The following is a 12378-nucleotide window of genomic DNA, read 5'->3' on the forward strand; positions in this document are numbered from 1 at the left end:
GCATCTTATAGTTCATCCATTCAATTCTTAGTATTGCTGAGAAGATTCTAGAACCTGCTCCTGTTTGTTTAGATTCTGTCAGGATCCTATTACAAAATGCCATTTGCATCTGTTTATTGTGCCAAGTCAGATCACTGATCCTTAAACTTGATATGTCAGTTTCTGATTGGCTATAGTTCATTGCCAGCAAATGTCATTGTTCACCTGTAATCTATTAGCAAGCTCATCTGTTAAAAATCTAAGCAACTTTGAGGAAAATAAGACGGGATGCAGCTGATTTAAAATATGGCCAGCAGTCAAATATCTGATGTAGATCTTCCCAAATATGTAGGAATTTTCTCCACCTACTGTGTTGATAAGACCCGGTAGCTATTCCTGTGGGAGTCCTGAAGAATGCTCCAGTTAGATGAGTCAGCTGTGAAAGGATCTCTTTTCCTGCCTCTGAAAATGATTAAAGTAATCCTGTAAAAGTGTAGCATGTATTTGAGGATAAGATATTATTTGGAATGTTATGGATTGGGGACTGGTCTTTTGTGAAGGAGAAATGGTTCCTTCTCTCATGTTAAATTTGGGGTTTTTTATTTTGTTTATATTAGGATATTGGGGCCATTTTTTGACTTTCAAATGGTATTTTGTTATACACTCGACTTACAATCATTTGTTTCACGATCATTCGCAGTCACAACGGCACTGAAAAAAAGTTTCATGCTTATGACCGTTGCAGCGTTCCCCTAGTGACATGATCAACATTCAGACGCTAGGCAACTGACTTGTATTTATGATGGTTGCACTCTCCTGGGGTCATGCAATCATACTTCGGAACCTTTCCAGCTGGCTTCCGACAAGCAAAATCAACCCCACAATTCACTTAACAGCTAACAGTAAGTCATTTAACAACTGTTGTGGCAAAAAAGGCCTTAAAATAGGACACAATTCATTTAACAACTGTCCTGCTTAGCAACATAATTTTTTGACTTGATTATGGTCATAAGTCAAGGACAGCCAATAGTTACAAGATGAGGAATGTTGAGTTTTATACTGTATATGTTGATTAAAAATTTAGAACGCTGCTTGGATCTTTTGCTGGTAACTTCATTGAAAACATAGTTACTTGTTTGATTTGCCTATTATTAAGAAATAGATGTAAGGTGAAGAGCTTTATATTTGTTAGCTAAGAGAAGGTAAAGGGATTAGGGAATTGTTTACTGTCTACTTGTCATGAAGAGGGTGAGGGGTCATTTTCTTAGAGAGAAGGGTTTTTCCCCCCTTTATATATTTATTTTCTTGCATTTTTTCTTTTAGTCTTTATTATCTTTTATTGTTTAATTCAAACTTTTAATAAACATTATTTGAAAAAATGTAGAATGTAGCAATTACAACCCTAAAATAAACATCAAGCTAATCAAGGAGAGAAGAAACCTAAAACTAAGAAGAAATTTCCTAAGAGTTAGAACAATTAACCAGTGGAACAACATGCCTCTAGAAGTTGTAAATCAGGGGTGTCAAACTCGCAGCCAGTGGGTCAAATGCATCATGTAGGGGGAAGTCACAATACGTCACATGACAACTTCGTGACGATGTGAGTTCGACACCCCTGTTGTAAATTCTCCAACACTGGAAGTTTTTAAGAAGAGATTGGACAACCATTTGTCTGAAATGGTACAGGGCCGTGATGGCGAACCTATGGCACACATGCCACAGGTGGCACACGAAGCCATTTGTTAGGGCGTGCAAGGGAAGCCTCCTGAAAGCTCTGGAGGTCGAAAATTGGCCCTATGGACAAATCGGAAGTCACAATTCCTGAACTTTTGGGTTCCCAGTAAGTCCATTTTTTGCCCTCCACAGGATTCAGGGAAGCTCCTGAAGCCTCCGGAGGGCCTGAGGGGGGCTGTTTTCGCCATCCCCGGGCTCCTAGAAAGCCTCTGGAGCCTGGAGGGGGTAAAAAAACCAGTGCCAAAATCCGGGGAGGGTGTGCTGGTTGCGCGCACATGCACACTGGATCACACACATAGCATTATGGGTATGGCACGCCCATGCACAACCTCCCTGCGCTCCCCCCGCTTTTGGCACGGGAGCCAAAAAAGGTTAGCCATCACTGGTGTAGGGTTGCCTGCCTCAGCAGGGAGTTGGCTAAAAGACATCCAAGATCCCTTCATTATTCTATTCTATTCTATTCTATTCTATTCTATTCTATTCTATTCTATTCTATTCTATTCCATTCCACTCCACTCCACTCCACTCCACTCCACTCCACTCCACTCCACTCCACTCCACTCCACTCTACTCTAATGCAGTTGCCTGTTCCTCCCGGAGATAGGAAAACACATGCTCTATGTTGAGCAATCAGTAGCCCATAAGAAATGTGGTGTTACTTTTCCCTCAGTTTAATTTTACAGCCTGTTTGAAAGAATAAGGCGAAGAGATCTTTCCTTGACCCAGTTACTGTGATCTCACAGCATTGCATCCCTTCTGGAATAGGTTCACCATGAGGTGTTATGGCCATTATGAGGGGGGGGGGGGAATCACCCGGAATAATGTTTCTAATCAGTATGTGCCTTTTGCTTTCTCTTCCCTCCTATTTTATGACCCTTTTGTGCTATTTCTGTTGACTGAGTCTGTTATCACAGAACTCTGTCTTGTATAATAACAATACTGTGATAAAAATACTGTATGGAGGTGGGCAGGTGAGATGACACTCTCTATAATGGTTGGTGAATAATATATTATTTCACAGGGTGATAAAGACTCTTCACAGGACATTCTATAAATAAATGAAGGAGAAAGCTAGGGCATCAGAGAAAATTGGATTGCTGGATCTTTTTATCCATCAGAGAAGACTTCCTTCTTTTTTAATCTGAACATGAAAAGCAAGTCACTAAACAATATTTTAGACTTTGGCCTTTGGACCAACTCTCAAGGTCTTTGGCTCTTGAAGACCACTTCTGATACAGCTGAGGATAGCCCAAATGTTTTGCTAGGTGAAGCTAAATTAAATGAAGTTATACTCAGCCAGTATATTATATTGGTGGGGAGTTGGTGATCCCAAAACAATCATACTTACACACATGTGCGGGTGTGCGTGCACACACACACACACACGAACATGCGTGTGCCTTGGGGCTTCAATCACATACTGTATTCTTCGGAGTATAAGACGCACTGGAGCACAAGATGCACCAAGATTTTGAAGAGAAAAAAAAGTTTTTGCACTCTGCAGACCTCCCAAAAACGGCTCGTTTTTTGCAAAAAGGGGCCCGCTTTTTGTTTCCAAAAAAAGAGCATGAAGAGCCTTTAGGAGGCTTGTAGAGTGTTCCTGGGGTGGGTGGGCCAAAAATGAACAAAAAATGGCTCATTTTTCACAAAAATGAGCCCGTTTTTGTCAAAAAAAATGGCATGCATAGCCTTTAGGAGGCTTATAGAGTGCTCCTGGGGGCTGGAGGGGTAACATTGAGCAAAAAACTGACTGTTTTTTGCTCATTTCTGCCCTCCAAGCATTTCTGCCCTCCTAAAGGCTATGCACAGCCATTTAGGTGAAGGGGCGGGGTTTCGGAAGGCAAAAAATGCTGTATTCAATGTATAGGATGCACCCAGATTTTCAAGCTGTTTTTTGAGGGAAAAAGCTGCGTCTAATTCTCTGAAAAATACGGTAGTTACAATCAACATCTTGACTTTTTGACCAATGTATGTCCCTGGTTATGTTTGTACTGGGGAAATTACTTGAAAACATGAATAAGTGCTGATAACGCCCACTTTCTGGCTAACATCTAAAAGGCTCAACCCAAAGGAAAAGAGGTTGGGAAGGAAAAGGGGAGAAGCAAAACCACTCATGGTTTGTGGCCATGTAATTAACCGTTGCATAACACATGGTAGCTCCATTGAAGCCACAACCAAATCAAAGGAGTTTCCTGTTTGAGTAGATCTATTGTAAACAAAGGGAAAGATGCCAATTTTTCTGGGTGGCAAGTTAGACTGACCTGAAGCTGCCAGAGGAACAAAGAGGTCTATGCTTCCACCTTCTTCTGGTGAGATAATGCAACTTTTTAAGCGCTTCCAAAACTCTCTCACCTCAGGTTTAAGAAGATTTGGGGCATTGATGTTGTAACCTAAATAAAATTAAGCAAAGGGTACAATTAAGGTGAAGGGACAATATTCAGAATCCCAACTGTCTTGAACTGCAAAAAGATTCTACTACTATACCCCATCAGGAAGTATTGACCGATTCAATTTTTTTCTCTAGAAAATGTAAAAGTAAAATGCCAGACTCTGATTCTGCTACTCTTCAGATGCACAAAATCCTATGTCTATTATTTTTAAAAGAAGTCATAAGATTGATAGATATCATTGATATTAATGAGTTGGAACCTATCTCTTAACTTTAGAGCCACAATAATCTCTTCCTAGTGTAGGAAATGTGTAAGAATTGTCCTGTTTCCCTCTTCCTGCTCCTTTTTGTATATATTTTTAGATTCTAATCAAACTCAGGCAGGAACCAGCAAAACCTTTCTTCCTTTGCAAATTGCCATCTGCATTGATGATGATATATAAAGATTATCCCAGAGTTCAGGGCAAGGATATCTTGTTGGTATAATATAAAAGAGTTTTCTAATTTTTTAAATCTTGGGCTGGCAGAAAAAAACCCCTTTTCTTTGTGCTTTCTTCTTGTCTGATACTCTCTTTCTGTTCTACTTTCCCAAATTTTCTTTTATTTTATCAGGATCTCTATTTTTTTAAGTGCTTAAAATCTAATAAATCTAATAAAAGGCTGAGGAAAGATAATTAGGCTTCTATATATCCGATTACCTGCCGATTACCTCCCTAAATCGACCAATTAGATCTCACAGACTGGGCCTCCTCCGAATTCCATCTGCCAGTCAATACCGACTGGCGACCACGCGGAGGAGAGCCTTTTCTGTTGCTGCTCCGACCCTATGGAACGAGCTCCCCATGGAGATCCGCACCCTCACCACTATCCAGACCTTCCGCGCAGCCCTCAAGATCTGGCTCTCCCAGCAGGCCTGGGGATAGGTTCCTAATTACCCGCCCGAGTGTTTGACTGTTGAATGAAAGTTGGGTTTTTATTACTTTTCTGTTGTTCACATATTGTTTTGTTTTGACCTTGCACCTCCCCTCCCTTGTCGTTGTAAGCCGCCCTGAGTCCCCTCAGGGAAAAGGGCGGCATATAAATCCCAATAAATACCTAAAATACCTAAAAAATACCTAAAATATTGTTTGTATTTTTCCTAAATAAGGAAATCATGCCATATTGAGCAATGGGAGTAAATGAAGTTACTGGGAAGTGAAGAAATTAATGCATTTTTATACCACTTCATGTTTTTGCCACTATAAATTGCAGAAAAATAAAGATTGATGATTGAAAACTAGTTATGGAAATTATGATGATCAACTATACCATGCTATACTTTATGGTCCTTAAACTTCAATGGAGGATGAGAAAATTAGAGAAATATTATTAGGCTGAGTCAAAAATAATTAAATTTCACACTCAGAAGATCTTATGACCTCTTAATCAAGGAGAAAAAAATCGCTCAACTTCAATTTGCAAGTCCCGGTACTTTGTGATTTTTTCTTGCTGTTTATCTTCAATCCGTGCATCTCCAGGTATTGCAACGTCAATGAAACATACTTTTTTCTTTTCAACTATTGTTATGTCAGGTGTGTTGTGGGCCAGGTTTAGAGGTTTAGAGGTTTATTCAACTTGTATGCCGCCCTATTCCCGAGGGACTCAGGGCGGCTCACAAACCTGGAGGGAAGGGACATCATACAAAAGGGAAAGAACAAAGACAAACAACAATACAAAACAGTTTTAAAAGGTCTCAACTAGCACTCCAGTTCGAGAGGGGATGGAACTCAGCAGCCCCAGGCCTGCTGGAACAGCCAGGTCTTAACGGCGATACGGAAAGCCTGAAGGGTGGTGAGGGTCCGAATCTCCACGGGGAGATCGTTCCAGAGGGCCGGAGCAGCCACAGAGAAGGCCCTCCTCTGGGTGGTTGACAGCAGGCATTGGCCGGTCGATGGAATTCGGAGGAGGCCTAGTCTGTGGGATCTAATGGGTCTTTGGGAGGTAATCGGCAGAAGGCGGTCTCTCAAGTACCCAGGTCCAATACCATGTAGGGCTTTATAAGTGACGACTAGCACCTTGAAGCGTATCCGGAGACCAATAGGCAGCCAGTGTAGCTCGCGAAGGATAGGTGTAACGTAGGTGTACCGAGGTGCACCCACTATCGCTCACGCGGCTACATTCTGGACAAGTTGAAGTCTCCGAACACTCTTCAAGGGCTGCCCGTCAGGTGCCTGTCAGTCTGAATTCTGAAGTCCCACAAGATCTTGACTTTCTCATTCTCTAAAACCTTCTGAACCTGATGTTCCCAGAGGTTTTTGCTGTACTCAAATCCAAACTTTTGGCACAATTTCCAGTGAATGATCTTAGCAACATGGTCATGGCATTGTAGGTAGTCAGTTTGTGAAATTTTGCTGCACCCACTGATCAAATGGTTGACTGTCTCATCTTTCTCATTACAGAGGCGACATTTGCTGTTGGTGGTAACATGTTGAATTTTTGCCTTCATGCAGTTTGTGGCTAAGGCTTGTTCTTGAGCTGCCAAAATAAAGCCTTCTGTTTCTTTTTTTTAGTGCTCCTGATCTTAACCAGTTCCAAGTTAGCTTTTGGTCAGCTTTGCCTTCAATACTTTTCAAGTATTGGCTATACATAGCTTAGTTTTTCCAATTTTCAGCTTGCTTCTCAATTACTTCTTTCTTATATTCAGCTTTTGACTTAGTTGTCTTTAAAAGGCCTCCTTTATTTACTTCCTTAATCATTGGTTCTTCACTTTTCTGGATATAATCATTCAAGCTGTGTTTTCTTCTTCCACAGTCTGTTTTACTTGTAGGAGTCCTCGACCACCCTCTGCTCTTGGTAGATATAATTGGTCAACATCACTTTTAGGCAGTGGTGGGTCGCTGTCGGTCCTCCCCGGTTCTCGCGAACCGGTTGGTCACTGGACCCGGAAGTAAGTTCCAGAACGCCTGCCCTGGCCCTGTATACCCAGACGGTATTTTGTCCCTTCTGTCTCCCTGTGCATGCTCAGAAAAGCAACTTCGGGAAGGTCCTTTGCTAGCAAGCAGGTTCTAGGATGCCTGCTGCCACCAAAGGACCTTCCTGGAGTTGCTTTTCTGAACGGTATTTTGTCCCTTCTGTCTCCCCGTGCCACCCGCTCATCTGCATTCAAACCAGCCCGCCCCCTTTTGTCTCCTGGCATGGGCTCTCCGGAGGGGGAGGTTCTTTTCCAAGACCAGCTTCTTTCTGGCGTGGCGATGGCCAGCGAAGCTCTTAGCGAAGGCAAGAATCCCGCCGCTGTGCCAGATTCAGCAAACCATGAGGCTGTCAGAGAGAAGATGGCAGCGCATGCCCGTGGGCTTGTGCAACAGCCGAATCCTTGCCTCCTATTTTTCAGCTGCTGCACAAGCCCACATGGCATGCGCTGAACTCTTCTCTCTTGACAGCAGCCTGGTTAAAAAGAAGGACGAGTCTCTGCTGGTCTGAAGCCCATCCAGCAGTAGCAGTAGTTTCCCTTTTCTTCCACCCAGCTCACCGCCCCCTCTTTGCTTAGGCTCCCAGCTGGGTTTGGGGACTTATGCCCCTCCTGACGTGCTTTGCAACCGCTGGAGCCCACACGGACCTCTTCATGGTGCTGGCTGGGCAACCTGGTTCTGGGGATTCCCCCCTCACACACAAAAAAAGACCGGTTGCCCGTCTCTCCAGATCTTGTGGCTTTTCAGGATTTTCTTTTTAAAAAACGCTTCTCCAGGTGATCTTGAAAACCTGCGAGATTGCTTTGGAAGGGGACAGTTGGGCAGCATTTCCCCCTGCTCCCCTCCCTGGGTGCCTTTAGCCTCGGAGCCTGCAGCCTTAAAGGAAGCCTTTGCATAGTAAAGAAAATCTTCTCACGAGCGAGAGAAGTTCTTAATTGCCTTTACTGTGCAAGTTGCTGCAGGCTCTGAGGCTGCAGGCACCCAGGGATGGGGTGGGGGGAATGCTGCCTGTCTGTCCCCTCCCAAAGCAACCTCGCAGGTTTTCAAGGTCGTCTGCAGAGGTGTTTTTAAAAAGAAAATGGTCTTCTTGGGAGGGAGAATGGGCTGCCCTCAGAGGAGCCGACGCCCGGGGTGCCCTGAAGCAGCGCCAGCCAACATGTCCATAAGAAAAGCCCCAAGGGCAAGTGCAGCAGTGCCGCACCCACCTCCGCCCTGCCAGCTGCCCAGCAACGCACCCCCACCGCCTCCTTCTACAGCAGGCGGGCCAGGTAGGGGTGCAGGCATGGCCCAGGAGAGAGAGGTTAACAGGGGGCGCTGCCCAACCAGTCCTCACTCAGCAGCAGTGGTGAGTTCCACGATGTTGCCTTCAAGGTGAGCGGTGGGCACCATGTGGCCGGGGCAGCGGGGCTCACCTGGTGCCCACCCAGCCACCACTCAGTGGGCGGGCTGGTGGGTGAGCGGAAGGTTGCCCTGGCGTGACCGAGGTGGCACGTTGTGTGGAGGCTTGGCGGGCATGAAGGGCTCCTGTCTTCCCTGGCCAGACTGGAGCATGGGACGGCCTCGCAACAGGCACATCTGCTGCTTACAGAGCGAAGATGTGGCACTCGGAAGCGGCAGTGGGCTTGTTTTCCAGTCGTTCCTGGCCCTGCGAAGGTTCCAAAAGTGCCTGGGATCTGGGACATCCCGTGCTGTTCCCGCTTCCGCTGCCACCTCCGCTCCCAAATGCAACTGTCAGCTGCGAGCAGGTGCCTGAAGCTGCTGCTTGCAGTGATTTACGGCTGCAGATAGATTGCTCCTGTAGCAGGAAGCTCTTTGCCCTGTGAGAGCTCCTCTCCAGCACTCCTAGTTTGGTAACATCATCAGTGCTAGAAGGGAGTGGGGTTGGGGGGGAAGGAGGAGAAAGGACAAAAAGGAGAAAGAGAGGGAGAAAGAGGAGGTGGGGGATAGTGTGATCCTTGCTGCTTTCTGAGCTTGGTGGTTTTCTTACAGACATTTCATTACCAAACTAGGTAACATCATCAGTGCTAGAAGGAAGTGGGGTTGGGGGGGAGGAGGAGAAAGTTAGGACAAAAAGGAAAAAGATAAGGAGGGAGAGGACTGTGGGGTCCTTTGGTGTTCTCTGAACGTGGTGGTTTTTAATTATTTTTAGGGAATTTTTATTTATTTATTGTTTATAGAATGTTTATTACAAGAAATGTTATTCCTTTTTGCAAATGTTTTATTTGTGATGCAATATGTTGCTTTTAAGTGTACAGGTTGGTGCATAGTTCATGTGTCTCAAGGTGGCTGCTTTTCTATGGGCAGGCCAAGTTGGTGCAAGGCAGCTTTGCCAGATTTTGTGTGTTTCTGGTTCGTTATTTAGGTAATTGTGCGGTGGTTGCTGGTTCTATGAGCTTCCTGGCACTGTCCTTTATAATTTCCCACAATGCCTTGATGGTTTTTATTCCAGTGGCTTTGTCTTTCCTGTTCTTAGGGTTAGGGGAAAAACTGGTTTCATCTGCAGTCTTTGCAAGGTCCCCCACTTGGTCACATGGCCAGCAAGCCACTTCCACCTGTCACATGGCCAGCAAGTCACTCCCACAAAGGAGGCCACACCCACAGAGTAGGTTCCAAAAAATTTTGAAACCCACCACTGCTTTTAGGGTGCAAAGCATGATTCATTGTCATAAGCTTCCTTGTTTTTCTGTCCAAGTTGTCCAACTCCATCTGGGGCCAGTCAATATTCCTGAAGAGTATCAAATCACAGGTATAGTCCAGGTATTTATGGCTTTTATGATGTTTCCTCCACTCAATTTGGACTTTAATACCTTGCAAATTCGTCGAATGTACTTGGCTGAAGTTAATTCCTTGACTTTATTGTGCATTAAGTCAGAGGCCTCTAAAATCCCCAAGTACTTGTAGCCTTCTTCTGGTTTTACTGCCTTTATCATTTCTTCATTCTCAAGTTCTATTCCATCATCTTCTATGATCTTGCCTGCTTTGGTTGCCAATGTTGCACATTCATCAATTCCAAACTGCATACCAATGTCTTGGCTAAATTATTTTGTGCTTTCAATTAATAAATTCAGTTCAGCTTTTGTTTTACCAAACAGCTTCAAATCATTCATGTACACCAAGTGCGAAATTTTCAGTCCTTTCTTTGCAAGTTCGTATCCATAGTTCATCTTCTTCAATATGATTGTCAGTGGTAGCATTGAGAGTATAAAAAGTAGGGGTGAAAGGGAATCGCCCTGGAAAATGCCTCATTTAATTTCAACTTCACCCAGTTATATTCATTAGCTATAAGCTTAATTTTCCAGAGGTTCATTGAAGTTTCCATGAATTTTTGTATGTTGCTGCTGATGCCAAAGATTTTCAGGCATTTCTTGATCCAGCTATGAGGAACTGAATCAAATGCTATCCAAGCCATGAACAGATTAGTTTGTCTTTTCTTTGAATTCTTTAGGATTAGTTTGTCAATTAGCAGTTGGTCCTTTGTTCCTCTTGAATTTTTGCAGCATCCTTTCTGTTCTACAGGAAGCAAGTTATTTCTTTCCAAGTATCCATAAATTTGGTTTGCAATGATACCAGTAAGGAGCTTGTATGTTGTTGGCAAACAGGTGATTGGCCTATAGGATCCTTTCCTTTTTCTTTATCTTTTTGGATCAAAAATGTCCTTCCAGTTGTCATCCATTCATCATTTTCAGGTGTTTTAAAAAACTGGTTCATTTGGGCTGCCAATCTTTTGTGCACACTTGTAAGTACCTTTAACCAGAAGCCATGTAACTCATCTGGGCCAGGTGCACTCCAGTTCTTCACTTTTCTTGACTGTCTTTGCCCCATTTTTTTTGTTATTTTCACATCTTCCATTTTATGCACTTTAATAGAATCCTCAATCTGTTTGATCGATTTTACGTTTCTGTTGTGCTTCTTGTTGTTTTCCCACAAATTCTTCCAGAATTTCAGAGCTTTCTCTTTATCAGGCTTTTCATTTGTTGTTACTCCATCTCCACTTTCTAAGCTCTTATAAAACTGGTGCTGATTTGCTCTTAACTGTGAGTTTTCCTTGAATTGAGTTACTTGGTTTTCATATCTTTTAATCTTTTCAGCAACGGCAACAACCCTCTGCCTCAGCTCTTCAATTACTATTGCAATCTCTTTATTCTCCAAATTGTATCTTGCTTCCAGGTTGCTTTTGACCTGCTTGCTCTTTAGTTGACCTTGCCTTAGGTTCTTCAAGTTGCTCAAGTCTCCATGAAATTTTTTGATCTTCAATTCCAACCAAAATTTCCATTTAGGCTTCCTCTTCTTGCCTCTTTGGTTCGTTTGTATTTTCAAACCCAATTCTTTGGTGGTTATGAAGGCTGCTGCATACATCAGCTGGTTTGTTTCAGCTTGCACAGTCTCATTGACCTTTTTTAGTACGTTTCTCAATTCTTTCCAGCTCACTTGGTTCAGCTTTGGTGAACGTGTTCTTTCAGCATCTTCCATTTGATGCTTTATTTTCTCAGGTAATTGAGAAATATCTGTTGGTGTTTGTTCTTCAGTGCTTTCTTGTTCTTTATCTTCATCCATTTCAGCATCCTCTTCCTCCCTTTCTTCCTCAGTTTGCTATTGAGTCTGAAAATCATTCTTGATATTACTCTTCTTTGTTGGTATACTCAGACCATTAGTTGCTTTCTCTTTGATTCCTATTAGTCCAGTCTCCAACCTCCCCTTTGTTGGGAAGGTTGTTGAGAAGGTGGTGGCCTTCCAGCTTCAACGGTCCTTGGAGGAAGCTAGTTACCTTGACCCCTTCCAGTCCGGCTTCAGACCTGGTTACAGCACAGAAACCGCTTTGGTCGCATTGACCGATGATCTCTGGAGAGCCAGGGATGGAGGCCATGCGTCCATCCTGGTTCTCCTTGACCTCTCAGCGGCTTTTGATACCATCAACCATGGTATCCTTCTGCGACGACTGCGGGAGGTGGGAGTGGGAGGCACTGTTTTACAGTGGTTCTCCTCCTACCTCTCGGACAGGTCGCAGTCGGTGTTGGTTGGGGGGCAGAGATCGTCCCCGAGGCCCCTAACTTATGGGGTGCCGCAGGGCTCGGTCATCCCCCCTACTATTTAACATATACATGAAACCGCTGGGTGAGATCATTCGGAGGCACGGGATAAAATACCATCAATACGCGGACGACACACAGTTGTATCTGTCCGCCCCGTGCCAACTCAATGAAGCGGTTGACGTGATGAACCGGGGTCTTTTTTTTTTTTTTTTTTTATTAAATGTTTTTTAAGTTTTAGTTTAAAACTGGTACAACATCTTTCTTAATATATCAATCAATTACAGATAATACAGAAAAA

General features: G+C 43.7%; 1 protein-coding gene across 7 annotated transcripts in view; it reads right to left on the minus strand.

The window, feature by feature from the left end:
- ECT2L (epithelial cell transforming 2 like) overlaps positions 1 to 12378 on the minus strand; it is a 106541-nt gene that overhangs the window by 66823 nt on the left and 27340 nt on the right. For all 7 annotated transcript variants that reach the window (XM_087718360.1, XM_087718359.1, XM_087718357.1 and 4 more), the window contains 2 exons: positions 3975 to 4103; positions 349 to 441 (listed from right to left, as the gene is read on the minus strand). In XM_087718360.1, the coding sequence (XP_087574486.1) occupies positions 349 to 441; positions 3975 to 4103 (222 nt within the window). The remainder of the gene's footprint in view (positions 1 to 348; positions 442 to 3974; positions 4104 to 12378) is intronic.

Source organism: Thamnophis sirtalis, unplaced genomic scaffold (assembly GCF_051295495.1).
Source record: "Thamnophis sirtalis isolate CommonGarterSnake01/CBP01778 unplaced genomic scaffold, rThaSir2_p1.2 scaffold_6, whole genome shotgun sequence".
In the NCBI taxonomy this organism is placed as follows: domain Eukaryota; kingdom Metazoa; phylum Chordata; class Lepidosauria; order Squamata; family Natricidae; genus Thamnophis; species Thamnophis sirtalis.